At 37.9% G+C, this 19,236-nt stretch overlaps 1 protein-coding gene across 1 annotated transcript; it reads right to left on the bottom strand.

The window, feature by feature from the left end:
• Window positions 1-672: 672 nt before the first annotated feature.
• LOC127673812 (vomeronasal type-2 receptor 116-like) lies at window positions 673-18,640 on the bottom strand. The gene is made up of 6 exons (XM_052169562.1): window positions 18,444-18,640; window positions 17,239-17,530; window positions 16,137-16,949; window positions 14,551-14,778; window positions 3,345-3,468; window positions 673-1,598 (listed from the first exon to the last, which is right to left on the bottom strand). The coding sequence occupies exons 1-6, from the start codon at window positions 18,638-18,640 to the stop codon at window positions 673-675; spliced, it is 2,580 nt and encodes an 859-aa protein (XP_052025522.1).
• Between the last annotated feature and the right edge of the window lie 596 nt (window positions 18,641-19,236).

Here is a 19,236-nt window from a genome sequence, read left to right as displayed (position 1 = left end):
AATCCAGACATCTCTACTCATATATGATCCTTTCTCTGTAGATTCCTGTAATTCTGACACCTTAGAAGAACACTGAAGAAGATCAGACTCCCAATGTAACATTTTTTGTATCATTCTTCTATATATTTTTAAATTTTAAGTAATTTAAATGTGTGCACATGAGTATATGTGTTTGAGTTTGTGTGTCTCATTATGTGCATAAATGGCTTCAGCATTCATGCAGCCAAAAAGAGAACATTTGGTTCTTCTTAGCTATTGTTACATCTGTTTGGTAACAGCAGTTGCTGGGTCTGAGTATTGAATCAGTTCCTCTACAAGAGCAGGGGATTATTATATCTGCAGAGATCAATCCATCTTTGGAAATATTCTAACAACCACTTGATAAAAATATTCCTCTCTCCTCTCTACTCCTAGAAAAATATTGCTCTCTCCTCTATATTCCTAGAAGAACTCCTATAACTCTTAGAATGGATCAGGATTCTATTATCTCTTTCTGTCAAAGAGGAAGATTGTTTTAGAACATGGTGGACGATTATTGAATCATTGGGAATATCAGTAGGCATGGTATTGTTAGACAATATCATTAGAGGAAACAATGAAAGTTATTCCAAAACCAGATATGTATGGCAATCCAATCCAATATTTGCTGATTATGAACCAAGTATACATTTTTCAGAATTTATGAAATGTAACATGTGAAGATGATTTCTCCCTGATCATTTCAAGAGAATTTCGATCTGGTCTAAACAATATTGTGTAACATTTGGGAACATAGATGCAACCCAGCATCCCTGCACTGGAGGCCAAAGTGGAGAAGATTTCCACAGTCACCATGACCTTGCCTTTGGTGCTATGGTAAACAGGGATGAAAGTGACCCAGACACTGCAGAACACCAGCATGCTGAATGTTATGGATTTGGCTTCATTAAAGGCACCAGGAAGGTTTCTGGCAAAGAAAGCCAGAGTGAAGCTTCCAAAGGCCAGAGTAGCCAAGTATCCCAGAACACAGTAAAAGGCATTGACTGAACCTTTATGGCAAACAATGATGATGTGGCCATGCTCAGACTGTGAATCAATATAAACAGAAGGAGGAGAAGCTCCCAGCCAGACTGCACATACAATAACTTGGATGAGAGTACAGACAGGAATGATGTAGTTAGATGCTCCTGAAATTAGAAAGTACTTCATCATTCTCTGTGAGGCTGTGATTTTGAATGCCAGAACTACAGTAATTGTTTTAGCCAAGACAGTGGAGAGAGAAACAGTGAATACAATTCCAAATGTGATTTGCTGTAGGATGCAGGTGGCTGAGTTTGGATGACCAATGAAGAGCAAGGGGCAGAGGAAACAAAAGATGAGTGAGATGAGCAAGATGTAGGTGAGAGTTCTGTTATTGGCCTTAACAATGGGAGTGCTGTGGTGCTTCACAAAGACCCCAAGAACCACAGTTGTGAATGCAGAGAAGCACAAGGAGATTAAGGAAAGTGCCATGCCCAAGGGTTCTTCATAGCTGAGAAATACAACAGCCTTAGGAATGCAGTGATTCTGTTCTGTGTTAGCATATTTGTCCTCTGGACATTGGACACAATAATCCACATCTAATGGAGAAATGAAGATATTGTTATTGCTGCTTTAGGAATTTTACTGATGGGATATTTCATTTAGGCATATAGAAGGAGTGTTGCAATATATGAGTTTGGTTGGTTAGAACACATTGAAAGCCACTGTTACATGAAATAATGTATTCCATTTTTAATGGTAATATGGAAATGATGGTGACAAATGTTCTTTGTCTATTTTACTGTATTGTTTTTATCATTTATCATAGATGTGTATATTTATGAGTATGTTTACATATAAAAGTAACCAATGGTATTGAGAATTATTAGGTTTATACAGGGGAAGCATGAGAGTGAGACCTGAAATTTTTACAGATATAATATTTATGATTGTGACTGCAAAAATAATTTAAAATATCATTCCAAGTTTTGTTCTCTTGTAACTGTAATAATACCACATTCCTAGGCCTTTTCATAAAGAGGCAGTAAGCCTATTGCTGAAGGTGAAAAGCTCTGTAATTCCCACCATTTTGTGAGTAGGAAATCTGATTGCCATTGCACTGAATCATTGAATGAGTGTATTAAGGGATAATGTACTTCCAAGGTTAGAAATCTTTTACATGGAACAATGCATTTGTGGAGAGCCATTATTATTTTATTTGCTTTAGGGCTTAGGAGTTTAGCTTGCTTGTGAGCATAATATATTGCTTTTTGGAGAATACTTGAGTTTGGTTCACAGTGGCAATGTCATGTGTCTCCCAACAGCCTTCTTGAATTACTTATGTGTCTGTTTACTGTAGAATTGCATGAGTATCACACGTTAGTTACCTCCTACTATTTGATGGGTTCTGGGGATAAACCTATACTATCATACTCAGTGGGAAAGGATTTAACTGCTAAGATATCTTACCAGCAATAAATGACCTTTTAGGATATCACTTCAGTTATATAAGTTGACACAAAAAGAACCAGAAAAGCTTCATGCCTGCCATTTGTATTTAGTTCATCCTGATTAAATAGATATTAGAGTAACATGAGCTATGCTAGTGTCAATGCCATTTGAAATCTGTGGTTAATTACTTTCAGAACAAAACAATATTAATATGTTCTATTGTGGAAAAATTTAAACGGGTACTATGTATAACAGTAATGGATAGAAGACCCCTCATATTTTCATATCATTTGTCTAGAGTGATCTCAGTCTTCTAAATTTCAAATAACATCAAACTTTTGAAAAAAGAATGTTCTGTGTTATGCAAAATATCCTGTAAAGGAAGAAAATACTCATTTGAATATCTTATAATTTTACAAGTGTTAATTGCCCTCTTCATTCATATTAGAGAGGCCTTGAATTTGTTTACCCATACTCACACACTGTATTTTGTCTTCCATGTGCTTCTGTATATGCAAGGTAAGCATAGACTTAGGTAAAATCATATACATCAAGACAAAATAAATGCATACTTCAAAGATTCATGATCTACATATATTTTATAGAACATTAAATACTAGAAAAGGTCTTTGTAGAGTACATTAGTTCTCTTATCAAAACTAATTATTTAAGAGTATGCCATCTACAAAATTTTCAGGGAGTCAAAGATATAGGACAATTTCTACTTTTTTTTTAAAATAAGGACATTTAAATCATTGTATTCCTATAATGGCTAATTTAGGACAGAGATATATTTTATTTTTTAAACTTTCATTTTAACCTACTTCAGCATTCCAATATGGAAGCAAGATGATAATCCTTTTGAAGAACTCATTCAAGTAGGAAATACTCACTTGTCTCATTAGAAATTTCCTTTTCTGGGCAGGGTTTGCAATAAAAACAGCATTCTGCCATTCCATCCATCCAAAATTTTCTAAATCCAGGACCACAATTAGCACTGCACACAGAAGTTGGCATCTAATGAAAAGTAGACATATGCTGCTAACAAGAGATTTACTTATCCCTTCCATAATTATATTAGCATGTGTAATTTTATATATACAAACAAAGTTAGCAGATTTTACCTAGTGCACTATATGATGACATATCAATGTATGAAAAAATTGAGGAAAAGTTGAATTGTTTCCTAACTCCTTGAAATTCAAGAAGAAAATCTGCTAGCATCATGTGTGAAAACACTACAGAAGTTTCAAGGTGGTTCTTCTAGTTAATTCTTGCCAATTGTGTAAAGGCACAGAGAATCATAATTGAGAAATTATCTCCATCAGACTAGTCTGTCATCATATATGTGAGGCATATAGTAAATTGTTAATTGAAGTAGGAGTGCTAAGCCTATTGGGAGCAGTGTTGTCAGTATCCAGTGATATATTGCAGACCATGCAGAACAAGCCAGTAAGCAGAGTTTCTTGACTGTTTCAGTTGTATTATCCAGGTTCATGAGTTTTTTTCCCTTGAGTGTAACCCATGAGTCAAATTGACCTTTTCCTACTCAATTTGCTTATAGCTACTGTTTAATAGCAGCACCATTGTAACAAATTAGGAGTAAAGCCCATACAAAACAGGGGAAATAATGCCTCAAATATAAGATAACCAAAAATAACCTCATCAACATTAGGACAGCAAAACTTAGCAAACTAAGAGGAAGCATATACACAGCAGCCTGTGACCAGTCCTATTGCATTTGCCGTTAGCAGGTGCTGAGTTGCTGTGAGTAGGAAGATGGAGTCTCTCCTGAGGTAAAAAGACTACAGAGCCTGCAAATAGTGTGAAAACCTGAGGATGATTTAGATTGCTTAAAGTTAATTCAAGTATTTCTGAAATTAAGAAAATGTTGGCTTTACAATGAATCTTGCATTGGGTATCTATATGCTGCATTGGAATTTTTCTAATATCTGCATGCTGAATTTGCATCCTTTGTTTTTGTTAGGTTTTGATTGCTATCACAGAGTCATCTCATGTTCTCCAGCAATATGGTTAACCAACACTCTTCCTTTTTTTGTTTTGTTGAAAACAGGCATTCTTTTGCAGTAAATCTCAACTTCCTTTATAGATCAGGGCACAAGATTTTCCTTCTTTTACTGTATTTAGTTTTTATTATTCATTTTCACATTAACTAAGATTTTAAAGACTATTTTTAGGATGAGTTCTAAACATGCATTTCCTTGTCCATATTTGGCTCATTTCATTTAAGGCAGAGTATCCACTTCAGCCTGGGTTTGATTAGAGTCATTGTAAAAGTCTGACTGACCACAAATGCAGAGAGATACTCCTGACTCATAATTCAAAAGATGTAGGTTAAAGACATGTATGTGCCACTACAAAATATTGGTATCATTTCTGATTATAATGAGATTCTTTAATTCTTCTGTCCATGTAGTATTGTATCATAAATAGGTTTGGCATAGAAATCTTCAGTATTGCAACATATATTCTCCTAGATTGTCAGATTTTTGTTTATTTTTTTAATTCTGAAATGATGGTAGACTCTGTTAAGAGCACTTTCTGTTTATTTTTGCATAAAATATAGTTCTATCATTTAGTGTAATTATGTAATGTTTTACATGCAACTGATATTCATACGATGACCTATACTTGCATTCATGGAATGAAGTCCTTTGCATACAGGGACTGATATTTAATTGTATTGTTGGCATCTGTTGGTAGATGTTTAGTTAAGAATTATTTTAGGCATGTCCATAATGATCAACGAGTTAGAAATCAAATTACCTTTCTTCTGTTCTACTTCATTATGTTGCCCTTCTCCCATTTTTACAGATGTGCTCTGGTCATGTATATAATGGAGTTTTTATACCCCTCCAGGGGCTAAAAATGGTTGACCATTCTTTTTGTTATTATTCATTTTATTTATTTAAATTTTACATATTATTCCCTGTCCTAGTCTACCCTCCAGGAACCCTGCTCCACATCCCCTTCCCCTTTCTCTCTAAGATAGTACTCCTCCATTTACCCTCCCACTACTGCCTCACCCTTCTAGCTCCTCCCTTCTCTGGGGCATCAAGCCTTCTCCCAATAGCCATATTGATGTGAATATCCTGTGCTGTTATCTTTAGACATGGTGCTGGTGAGGTCATTACTAGTACCAAGGTCCATGTCTTGGCCTGTAGGCATATGACACCAGAGTATTTGCTAATATCTGTGGTTTGTGTTCTTACCAATGCCTCTATAGATATATGTGGTTCCTGCTGTCCAATGTGCATGTGTATGCCAGAGATCCTGAAGCCAATGCAATCTTTATTGATGTCCATGACCTGTGATACTGCCTAAGGCCAGGAGGATACCTTAAGGCTGGGTTGTTACTTTAAGTCATGTTGTGCTCCATGGGTTCTACTGTCACATGGAGCCATACTGATCTGAGTGAACTTTACTGTCCCAAGAGACAAGGGGGATGTCAGGATCCATTCTGCTCTTGATCACTGTGTCTGGGTCTATGGTCCTACTGCCTCAGTGTCTATGTTGATTTTCATGGTACATGCTTTGACTGAAGACTTGAGAATTTTCACGATCCGGACTGCAGCCTGAAACTATGTTGATGTACATTGGCTGTGCTAAGTCAAAGGGCGTTGTCTGTGCCTGTAGCCCTACTGCATTTAGGCCACATATTTTTCTCTCAGCTAACACTATAACCCATGTGGAAACCCATTATATTTGCCCTTTGTGCTTTTAAAGTGCTAGGAAACTACTTTTGTAGTGATTTGAATGATTGTATAGGGAAGGAGGCATAGGAAAAGTTTATGTAACAACCCCTACTGCCATTCTCACCCATAGCCTTCCCCCATAATCTAAGAAAGAGAAGCAGCTTAAACAGGAAGCAAAAAAAAAAAAAGAACTCTTAAAATATTTGGCAAAGGATCTGATGTTAGATATCCACAACTGAGGGCTTCTGGAGGGACTTTGTGAGGGAACATCTAAGTTCTATTTGTATGGCAAGGACTGAGAGGTTTGCCATGCTCCACTGAGTACATACATAACAGAAAGTGAACTCTTTCATTTTAATTTTTTGAAGGGTATTGTTATGTAGAAGCAGAAATTGAAGAACTGTGACATTCTGAAAGAATAAATAAAAATATTATACTACAAAATAAACCAAGCTCACTGTCTGTGATACTTGATTAGAGAATATGACCACTAACACTCAATTATTACTAAAATTGTTTGTTAATTATTGTTTGGTAGTTGCTATTTTAATGTTTGATATATTTTTAGCAGTTTTTCTTTCAAGAATTCAAATGTTGTTTATATGCTATTTTGACCTCTTGTGCTCATCTTACTTTTATATATGATGGAGTTATTTTAAAGTCTGTTTTAGTGCTCATTTATCAGTCATGACTAATTGCAACTGTGTTCACCATGAAAATGTTTATTTATCCATTTATTATAAGGAATAAACTTACTGGATATTGTAACTTGAGCAGCAATTACATCTCTTAATTTTTGAAAGACATAATTTTTATTCTTCCCATTTAAGAATGTAAATTGTGTGCTAAAATCCCTAAACCTAACAAAAAAGCTAAGCAAAAAAAGATGACACAAGGTGAACCCAATGTATTCCCGTGAAAAGGGGAACTAGAATCAACATCATGAGTGAATGGCATTTTGCACTGAAAGAGTCTGATGGGGAGGGAGTCCAGCAGAGGGAGAGAATCCCCATGACCATATTCGCAGCCTGCTGGGGCAGAAGAGCTTCACTAGGTACTGTATCACCCCGAGCTTTAGAACTCTGGCGGTGCAAACTGCCAGGGGTCTGCCTGCTCTCAGCATCTGAGCACATAGGAGGTTCATCTGCCAGACCTCCAGGCATGGGGCCTGTGTCCTGCCTGGAGACCAGCAGAGGGAGAGAATCCCCACGGCCATATTCACTGCTTGCCAGAGCAGAAGAGCATAGGTACTGTATCACCCTGAGCTTTAGATCTCTGGGGGTGCAAACTGCCAGGGGTCTACCTGCACCCAAGAACTGAGCACATCACATCAGAACTCTGCCTCCAGCCAGTCAGTTACTAGAGACTCTCGGCCATCTTGGATCTCAGGCACCAGATAAATCAGACAGACTGAGGTACGCAAATATAACCCGAGGCCAACATCGCTGGAGGGTCGAAGCTCAACAGGTGTTGGCCTGCACCCAGGCCCTGGGCTGTTCAGGGAGCCATTGGTGTGCCAACCTGGCCAGGAGGTTGTTTGCCCGGCCTGGCACGCATGCCTCCATTTTGACTATGGGACGCCAGAGAGCTCTAGCAGGCAAAGTCAGCTAAGAGTCATAGCCCAAGGACAACATAGCTGGGGTCTAAGCCAGACAGGCCTTGGATTGCCCCCAGGCCCTGGGCTGCTCAGTGGGCCATCTGTGTGCCAACCCAGCCAGGAAGTTGTTAGCCTAGCAGACTCTCCCTGCACTTTCAGGGCGCGTGCACACCGCCATCCTAGCCACCTGACAGAACCAATTAACAGTAATAGCCTGAGGGGAACTTTGCTCGGACCTTAGCTTGCCAGGCTTTTGCCTAGACTCAGGGCCTCAGCAGCTAGGCTAGCCTTGTGCGCACCAACCCGGTTTGGAGATCGGCTGCCCAGCAGAGTGACCAGCACTCAGAAAATGTCCCGCAGCATACACCCTCAGCACTGCCTGAAGGAGCAAACAGGCACCGACTGGTTCACACAGACAATCTGGGGCAAAAAAAGCCACATGGTCATTTCATTGGATGCTGAAAAAGCATTTGACAAAATTCACCATCCTTTCATGCTTAAAGTCTTGGAAAGAACAGGAATTCAAGGCCCATACCTAAACATAGTAAAAGCAATATACAGCAAACCAGTAGCAAGCATCAAACTAAACGGAGAGAAACTTGAAGCAATCCCACTAAAATCAGGGACTAGACAGGACTGCCCCCTTTCACCTTATCTTTTCAATATTGTACTTGAGGTACTAGCTTGGGCAATTAGACAACATGAGGAGGTCAAAGAGATACAAATTGGAAAGGAAGAAATCAAACTATCATTATTTGCAGATGATATGATAGTCTACCTAAGTGACCCAAAGAACTACACTAGAGAACTCATACAGCTGATAAACAACTTCAGCAAAGTGGCAGGTTATAAAATAAACTCAAGCAAATCAGTAGCCTTCCTATACTCAAAGGATAAGCAGGCTGAGAAAGAAATTAGGGAAATGACACCCTTCAAAATCGCCACAAACAGTATAAAGTAACTTGGGGTGACTCTTCCAAAATATGTGAAAGATCTGTATGACAAGAACTTCAAGACTCTGAAGAAGGAAATAGAAAAAGCCCTCAAAATATGGAAAAACCTCCAAAGATCATGTATTGGCAGGATTAATATAGTAAAAATGGCCATTTTGCTAAAAGCAATATACAGATTCAACGCAATACCCATCAAAACCCCAACTCAATTCTTCATAGAGTTAGAAAGAGCAATTCTCAAATTCATCTGGAATAACAAAATACCCAGGATAGCTAAAACTATTCTCAACAACAAAAGAAATTCTGGGGGAATCAGTATTCCTGACCTCAAGCAATACTATAGAGAAATAGTGTTAAAAACTGCATGGTATTGGTACAGTGACAGGCAGGCAGATCAATGGAACAGGATTGAAGATCCAGAAATAAACCCACACACCTATGGCCACTTGATCCTTGATAAAGCGGTTGAAAACATCCAATGGAAAAAAGATAGCCTTTTCAACAAATGGTGCTGGTTCAACTAGAGGTCAGCATGCAGAAGAATGCGAATTGATCCATCCTTGTCTCCTTGTACTAAGCTCCACTCCAAATGGATCAAGGACCTCCACATAAAGCCAGACACTCTGAAGCTAATAGAAAAGAAACTGGGGAAAGCCCTTGAGGACATTGGTACAGGGGGAAAGTTCCTGAATAGAAAACCAATAGCCTATGCTCTAAGATCAAGAATTGACAAATGGGACCTCATAAAATTACAAAGTTTCTGTAAAGCAAAGGACACCATCAACAGGACAAATCGGCAACCAACAAATTGGGAAAAGATCTTCACCAACCCTACATCAGATAGAGGGCTAATATCCAATATATACAAAATTCTCAAGATGTTGGACCCCAGAAAGCCAAATAACCCTATTAAAAATGGGGTACAGAGTTAAACAAAGAATTTTCACCTGAAGAACTTCGGATGGCGGAGAAACATCTTTAAAAATGCTCAACTTCACTAGTCATCAGGGAAATGCAAATCAAAACAACCCTGAGATTTCACTTTACACCAGTCAGAATGGCTAAGATTAAAAACTCAGGAGACAATAGGTGTTGGCGAGGATGTGGAGAAAGAGGAACACTCCTCCACTGCTGGTGGGGTTGCAAATTGGTACAACCACTCTGGAAATCAGTCTGGCAGTTCCTCAGAAAACTGGGCATATCACTTCCAAAAGATCCTACTATACCACTCCTGGGCATATACCCAGAGGATTCCCCAGCATGTAATAAGGATATATTTTCCACTATGTTCATAGCAGCCCTATTGATAATAGCCAGAATCTGGAAAGAACCCAGGTATCCCTCAACCGAAGAATAGATACAAAAAAATATGGCATATATATACACAGTAGAGTACTAGTCAGCCATTAGAAACAATGAATTCATGAAATTCTTAGGCAAATGGATGGAGCTGGAGAACATCATACTAAGTGAGGTAACCCAGTCTCAAAAGATCAATCATGGTATGCACTCACTAATAAGTGGATATTAGCCTAGAAACTCTGAATACCCAGGACATAATCCACACATCAAATGAGGTACAAGAAGAACAGAGGAGTGGCCCCTGGTTCTGGAAAGACCCAGTGTAGCAATATAAGGCAAAACCAGAACAGGGAAGTGGGAAGGGGTGGGTGGGAGAACAGGGGGAGGGAAGGGGGCTTATGTGACTTTTGGTCAGTGGGGGGCTAAAAGGGGGGGAAATTATTTGAAATGTAAATAAAAGTATATCGAATAAAAAAAGAGTCGGATGGGGAAGCAAAGAGAAGGGAATGAAAGGGTAAGCATAGAGTAAAGAATATTTGCTGAGACATTTAATATGGGGGTGACATGTGTGAATCATGTTACAAAGCTATGGCAATAGAAATTCTTTGACTTTTTCTAATTCTCCTAGCAAAGGGAGATAGGGAGCCTGTAATGTCCATTTCCAAGAACCAATCAAATTTTCAAGGGTAGGGACTAAGCAAACATGACATCCACAAAACCTATGACATACACTTTATCCTGCCTAAGGCTGTGTGGGAACAAAGAAAGAGCAGAGAATGATAGGATAGATAACCAATGATTGGTCCAGCTTGAGAGGCATCCCATGAGAGAAAGCTTACCACTGATGCTGGCAAAAATATTCTGTTATAGTTGAAGGCAAGAGCCTAACACACCCATGATGAGAGAGGCATCACCCCGGAATTGAAGAAAGCAGATGAGCAGATCAACACCCAAACAATAGGTTGAGCTTGGGGAATCCTGAACAAGAGGGGAAAGGGGAAAGAAGGATTGTGGGAGTAAGAGAGGTCCAGGAAACCACAAGAAAACCTACATAATCAACTAATCTGCCATAAGAGCTCACAGAGACTGAACCTACTTCCACAAATAATGCACAAGACTGACCTAGGCACTCTAAACATTTTAAACCATTGTGCAGCTTGGTCTTTAGGTAGATTTTCTAAGAGCAGTACCAGGGTCCATATCTTACTTTGTTGCCTTTTTTTGAGATACTTTACCCCTACTGAGCTGCTTCCTTGTCCCCAGTAAGAGAACATGCCTAATTGTTGTACAACATGATATGCCAAAGCATGTTGCTATGGGGTGGGCGCTTCCCTTTTCTGAAGAATAAAGGAGTAGTGGATGTGAGGGAGGGGAAGGATAGAAGAAGGAATAGGAGTATAAGAGGGTGTGTAATATGCAAAGTTAATGAATGAATGAGCAAGATACATTTAAAAATGGTTGAAGCTCTTGGAACCTGCTCTTGACAAGAGAGAGACTTTCTATAACTGGGCGTTCTCTCCTGCAGCTTTCATATCTGTTCCTTGTTCCACAATAAATTTTAAGTAAAATTTGTCAAGGACTATTTAATTTCAAAAGCTCAGTATTTGCTATTTCAAAGTTGCTATTTATATCCTTCTACTAGTCAGATGTCTACTTTTCCCACATTATTTTGGATACGTGCAGTTGCAATATAATGGATATACAGTTGATACTTAGAATGGCTTTTTCTTTGTCTTGTTCTCATTGGTTTTAAATTTGATCTTTTAATCATATTTCCTTATTCACCTATGAGTTTCATTTTTCTAGTTATTCTATCTTTGTTATACTCTGAATTTTATACCTTTTTTTTTTCAGAAAAAAAAAAGGAAGTGTTTTATTCTCAAGTGTCTAAGGAATTACAAACAAGGGTATTTTGTTTAAAATGGGAAGAGGGCAACACTGGTATCCCGAGGACGAGGTTAGAATGTGGGACCAGGCCATTCTAGGCCTCTATCAGCCTGAGACCAACTCTGCCTGGGCCAGAGGGATGGCTGTTGACAGAGGGAAGGACTTGGGAAAAGCTGGGGAACTGGGAGACTCCTCCAGACTGCCACTTAACACTAGAGGGCAGCAGACAAAGACAAGTCAGTCAGTCAGTCAGACAAGACACACAGAAAATAAAAAATAAAAATAAAACCATGAAGCCCAGTCTTGGGCCTGTGCTGACCCTGGCCCCAGCCATGTGATCTAAGTCCACAAAAGGTTACCCATGCTGTGGCTAGCCTCAGAACGGTAAGGGTGGGGCTGGGCTTGCTACTCTATCTGTACTTCATTCTACCTCCTCAACACAGGAGATAAGGAGAGAGGGTGCCCTGTCCCAGGCAGAAAAGATGACTTCTATTACAATTTAAACGTGTGGCATTGTGTGAATAGGACTAAGACGAGTCAATAGGATAGTTAAGAGCCACAGTGTTACCTAAGCCTACCTTTGCATCAGCTACATCTAGCAAGGTTTTTCAACATTAGTGCTGGGTTTTGTGGTTGTAAATTGTTTTGTTTTGTTATATTGTTCTCTTGTACATATGAATTGCATGCAGCACCAACCAAAAGGAAACATACCCCACTCTGTCCCAGCCATTGCAGGACAATGGGATAGACACCTGACCCAGGCCAGGCCCGAGTAGGGTTGGAGCTGGCCAGCTCCAGATGAGCTAAGCGATGCTCAGGGGCATAATGGGAATAAGTCACTTCACATACCAATCTCCTGGCCTCCCCTGCATTCAAGCCAGTCCTTCTTGTCCCCAATGCGCATGCTTGGTTCTCCACATCTTCTTCCTTCACTCTTAATCTCTGACTTCTCAGAACCCTTCCTGCCCTTGGCATCCGTCCTGTCACTGATTGCCAGCAGTTCCTTCCCTGCTCCCTGCTACTCTCTAATTCGCCCCAGTACACATTCCCTGAAGGCCATTTGTGAGACTTTTCACTGAGATATTCATTTGGTTTACTCTGTTTTTCCTTTATATATAATAGTTTGAAATTCTTTCATTAATTTATAATTTACTGGAATCCCTTTGTCATATCTCAGTATCTCAGTGATTAAAGATTTAGCAGTTTCATTGTATTCAGTCAGAGGTGATCATTGCCTTCTTTGAATTTTTTTAACCAATCTTATAATCATTCTTTGATTCCTGTTTAGTATATCATTGAACATACTTTCATTTAAATCTATGATTCCAATGTTTGGAATATTTCCTTAATGTCTTCACAGTTTTATTTATTAGATTCCACACTGAGATTAGAATATATATAAGTCGAACACAGTTTGTGTTCTATATTCTATAGAATCTATATTCTTCCAGGGAATGTGTTTATAAGGCTCATGTGAGGTCTGGTTAGAACACATGTGAAATTTCAATGCTATCCTCTAAATAGTACCCGTTCTATAACTTCATTTTCAGCTCTTTTGTTCTTTTCCCAAAGAATGTCATTCTTAATCACATTGAGGAAGAACAGTAACTTTAAATTTCCTACTAGCAGAGCAACATGAGATATTACTTCAAATGAAACTGGGCAGTTTGAATATGACACACTAAAACTAATCACATCAGATTTCATACCTATGTTATACCTAGCATGCATATGAGATATTTAATTTTCAAATTTTCTCAAAAGCAAATTTTTATTACTACCAATTTGTCCTCATATAGAGAATGCAACTTGTACAAACTTCTTTATTTGAATGAGTTATGCAAGAATCAATTGGGCCAGACAAGTTTCCTTTAGAGAGCATTATCTTTTAACAGTTATGATTCAGGACTGGAGACATGGCTAAATTCTCAAGAACAACTGTTACTCAAGAGGAGGACCCACGTTTAATTTCCAGCACCCGCTGAGTGGCATGAAGCTCTTGCAAATGCTCTGAGGTTCAAAGAACTCTTCAGCTATCCATATATACTACACATGCAGGAATTGCACAGATATACATGCAGACAAAACACCCATTCCAACAGAAAAAGAAACAGAAAAAGACAAGGTATAGTTCATAAGGTATCTAAATTTGTCATAAAATGTTAATGTATGGTTAGCTAGAGGCATGAGAAAATTAGGACTAGTTTTTAAACAGGCTTAAAAATTACATAATAAAAATTGGTGACTTGGTTATGAAGAATTTACTCTGTCTTTACAAATAAACAGAGTCTTTAAACACCCTTTGAAAGGGTTTATCATAAGATTGGACCTCACTCAATAATAGTAATAATTGGACTAATAGACTATTGCTAACTATACTGGAAATAATATAAAATTGTTTTCTAAAACAGTTTATTTAGTATTAAAGGAATGATACAGGTTCTGATAAGACACAAATATTTATTTTGGGAATCCTCAATGAATTACTAAAATGTTACATAAAACATGAAAAAATAAACATAGTATAGGATGCTACAGATTAGTCTCACACGTGGCAATCAATTTCATTTCAGTAGTTTCAAGGAATGTTAGATGCACACACTTGACAGTGCAATTTAAATTAGTATGATTAGGCTGAACCCACCTGTGTACTTCCTTTTGCCCACTCTATCATATCTTCAGATAAATGTACCTGTTGACCATTTGGAAAATAGGGACTAAACATTCCTATTTTAACTTTAAGTCCAAGGCCCTGTGGGAAATTCCAAATGTAAAAAATGTCATACTCTTCTTGCAATTTGTCTCTTCGGTTCATATACACTCTGTCCCCAACAGGATTAGTGAAGTGGATCTTTCTCAGAGAGGAATACAGCTGAAAGACAGGCAGCATAATATATAGCATAGTCTCTTCCTTAAAGTAAGAAAATATGTTCTTATATTATCTTAAAGGTAACTTTATTGACAATATGCAGGTGAAAATTTCAGTTAAAGTCAAGGGATATTCAAAATTATAATGTTGCTGTTATTTTAGTTCTCTAAGAGATTACCAACCAAGCACAAACATACATGTAGACAGCAAACTATTTGCAATATGAATCATACAGACACATGAAAAAGAGAGATTTGCATCCATATAGAGATACACACATAGCACAAACACACAATTATTTGCACAAACATACATATACATGTCCAAACACACACATAAAATTAGATACACATAGAGACATAATATGCATCAAAAATATCAAACAGACCCAGATACACACAAAATACATACTCAGTCATACACACAAAAAAACATGCACTGAGGAATATTCATAGGCTCACATAGACATGTACTGACACCCACATAGAGTGACACTGACACACAGAAAAAATTTACAATCTCATACATAGAGAAAAAATGAAAGAACATACACAAAACACACAAAACACAGGCACATGCAGACACATGTATTGATAATTATACATTGTAATATATATATTGACAAAATGTACCATACAGAAATAAATTAAAACAAATTTATGTTAACTGCCATAAATAGATAGATAGGCAGATTGGCAAAAGTGTCTATAAATAACCCATCTCTCTCTCTCTCTCTCTCTCTCTCTCTCTCTCTCTCTCTCTCTCTCTCTCTCTCCCTCTCTCTCTCTCTTTCATCGAATCTATATCTATATCTAAGCTATATCTATCATCTATATCTAGTTATAGACACAGATACAGATATACACACAGATATGCAGAAACAAAAACATACAAATATGCAGTGAGAAATATATATTCACACACATGAACACACATGAATATGATGAACTGAATTCTAACATGATATTCTGTGTTAATACTCTCAGAGTGCCGGGTGGTGGTGGTGCACACCTGTAATCCCAGCACTCTGGGAGGCAGAGGGGGGTGGATTATAATGTGCTTGAGAATTAATGAACAATGAAAAATCATTGAGTGGACTCATGAGGATGGGCTCAGTATATTTTCTGTATTAGAACATGTATGATGATATTTAGGTAATTTGTAAGAAAATTGAAGGGTTACATGGACAGATTATTCCTTCGACTCTATAGAGTTCTATACTAATATTAAGACTTACTTGCTCAATAAAAATTCTTTGTATTTTGGAAAATATTTTCTAGCACCCTTGGTTTGGGTATCTAATAGTCTCTTAAAACTATAACATTGATAACAGTAACATCATCTAACAGTAGAAATATTACCTTCTTGCAGCTATAATTGTGTTCATTCCCATTGCCCTTGGGCAGATTATCAAACTTTTGAAAAGTCTTCTCATGGAGTGCATGGGCAAAAGAATACACAGCATTGTATATGTCATAACTCCTTTCAATAAAGGCCATGTCAAAAGTATGTACCATTAACCATTCCAATGAGTGATTGGACGAACACTTCTTCAGTGTCTTACATTTAGAGGCTGAGGTTTCACAGTTAAAGTACATCCATTCCAGCTTTATCAGATCTTCATCTGAGTATTTGAAAGAGTTCAATGTCTGGATAAAAATTTTAAAACCAGAAATCTCACTATGATGGTGTCCAAAAGCAAAGGTCCCATATTCATTACCAAATGTAAAGTCTTTCTTACTAGGACTGACATCCCACTGTGAGGTGGTGACCCATATTCTTTGTATACCTAGAGACTCCCACATTCTGAAGCTCACAGCTAAAGTACTGTCTGTGTCACCATAAATGACAACAACATTTGTGGATGATGTCATGATTTGGTTGTAATACACTTCAGCTCTTGACATGTATAAATTCATGTTGACTGGAATCATGTTGACAAAGGCAAAGCAGACTGTATTTTTTTCCATCTCTTTTCTCAAATAGGAGAGAAATTGGATACCTTGATCATTGTCTAAGATGGCCAACCCTATCCAGTTCCAATTGAAATGAATAATGAAGGATACCAGGGCAAGTCCTAGAGATGTGTGGTCAGAAGCCATCTGATATAGATGGGGAAATTTTTCATGATCACTCAAGATAGGATGAAAGGGTCCAGAAGTAAGATGAAGGAACTAGAACACAGGACGCAGCATGAGGTATAATGAATTCTTAGAACTTGTGAACTCATTCTCTGCACAGTTCTAGAAATCTTAGCTAAGTATTATTTTCTCCTTCATCTATATTTCACAAGAGAACATGTGGAAGCCTCATCAAGTCTGTGAATTACTTGAACTACTTAGATTTGCTCTGGCATAGTAAGGTCATGCTGGCAACAACAGATTTCATGATTGAATTCCCACCCTGCCTCAATACACACACACACACACACACACACACACACACACAAACATGAAAACTTACCTGGTCAAGCACGAAGTTGTTTAGGATTGTATGAAGTGTCACAGTTGTTGTCCAATTCAGTATTGTAAGTGCCACTGCACACTTGGTGAATTCTTTACAGATAAAATTAGGGAAAATATCATGATGTTCTAAACTCAAATGAAAGAGACTGCTAAATTCAGACTCTGAATAACAATTGTATTCTGAGAATTCAAATAATAGAGACATATTTGGCAAAAGATCAGGGTTCCTGTTGATTTCATCTATGGAAAAAGCCAAAGCCAGAGCATGCTTGCGGTTTTCGGTATGTGTTCTGTAAAAGGTTACAGGGTTTGTAATTGATAGCAATTTACAGATACCATTTGCAGTCAATAAAAGGACAATCCTGTACTGGATTGCATTGTCCCTACCCCATAAAGATTGAAATTATCTGTGTAATGTGGTTGAGATGACAAAAGAAGCTGGAAGTTCATTATACCTTGAAATGTTCATGAAAGGTTGTCTCTCATAAATGAGATGTTATCAGTTTTAGTAATAACATCATTTTGCAGAAAACACAAACATATGCCTTGGAGTCTGTACATTGCTTCCATATTCTAAAGAGAGAGTAAAAACTGGACTTTGTACATAATTAAAGCCAGTGAATTTGTACAGATCAAAATATAAATTTCACAGTGGACAGATATTGTAGCTCAATTTTTGATGTAGCATTAGTACATAAATGGGGACTACATGAAGGAAATTTAAGAAATTAACTGAATGTCTTTATAAAATCTCTGCACTGCTAGGTGTGTCTCTAATATTAATGGCCCCAGCACATGCACTCGAAACTGCACTGTGGTGGAAGGACCATCCACAGGCTCTCTGGCCCTTTGCCTAAACACCTAGCATAACGTCATAGAAAATTTATGGATATTCTTTTGATAAGATACCATTGGCAACAGTGAAATGGAAACTGTCTAGGAGAGGAATTTTTGTGGCAGATAAAGGTCCAGATTTGTTTTATTGCTAAGTTTTTATCCTAGTAAGTTTGAGGCTGATGGAAAAAATACTGTGTCAATTTAACATGGTAATATAGCATTAAGTCTCTAATAATATTTGGAGTTCTTTCTTGTTTTGCAGGCTGAAGACACAGTAAAAAGACTCAGATTTGCTTTCCTCCTCATCCTCAGTAGTCTTGGGAACCATTCATGATGACTTTACATGGAAAACACAAAAGCGCTTACTGTATATCCATAATATGACTGAAATACTCTCTCTCCACATGCCGTTGTACTTCCTGAATCACGAAGACACATTCTCTTTTCAGGTTTTTATCCTTGTCTTCATTTTGCTTCATTCTCCAAAAGCACCTGGGATAAATAAAATCAGCCACAAGAAGTGGAATGTTCAGAAGCAAGAAGAATAAAATCAAGATGAACATATTTTCCGTGTTCTGAGTCGGGCAGTACTGATTGTGAAGTGCCAAACAGATGAGCCAATCAAACAAGTACCAATATATTTCCATGTACTATTATCACTGTGTCCCGGGGAGATGCTACACCTGCCTTCTTGTTTCCTTTTCTGCATGTGTTTCCTCACCCCTGGAGCAATCATTGATGCTCTCTCCTGAGGAGCTTCATCTGATGTCCACTGTGTATGTGATAAATTTGTGTGATAAATACAGATAAGGATGATGTAGCTTGATGACTGACATCACACATGTTTATGGAAATTAAGGTCCCTGGAAAGACTCCACTTTGTGAAAATTTGGTCCCAGGACTGCTTCAAAATATGTTTATGTGAACATCTTAAATAAAAACAATGTATTTTGTTAGTTGATCTACCGTGAGACATACATTAATGGTTCAGGAAGGACTCACAAAATCTGAGGTCATGGTTACACACTGGCTATTGTGTCACAAATCCCCAGAGAGGATAAATCAGCCTCATATTTAGAGAATTTGATATCCACCAAGAATGCAGTATGGACAATGCTATACCAGTGACAGGTACAAAATATCTAAACAAAATCTGCCC

Source organism: Apodemus sylvaticus, chromosome 23 (genome assembly GCF_947179515.1).
Source record: "Apodemus sylvaticus chromosome 23, mApoSyl1.1, whole genome shotgun sequence".
NCBI lineage: Eukaryota > Metazoa > Chordata > Mammalia > Rodentia > Muridae > Apodemus > Apodemus sylvaticus.
Note: the sequence above shows the minus strand (reverse complement) of the source record. Positions and strands in the feature narration are given on the sequence as shown.

Bases quoted from the DNA above. Each gene is read 5' to 3' on its own strand.
- LOC127673812 (XM_052169562.1), bottom strand. From the start codon at position 18,640: ATGTTCATCTTGATTTTATTCTTCTTGCTTCTGAACATTCCACTTCTT. The intron at 14,779-16,136 runs GTAATATTTCTA...CCTGTCTTTCAG, and splicing joins ACAATTATAGCTGCAAGAAG to CTGTATTCCTCTCTGAGAAA. The intron at 3,469-14,550 runs GTGGGTTCAGCC...ACTTTTCATTAG, and splicing joins GGGCAAAAGGAAGTACACAG to ATGCCAACTTCTGTGTGCAG.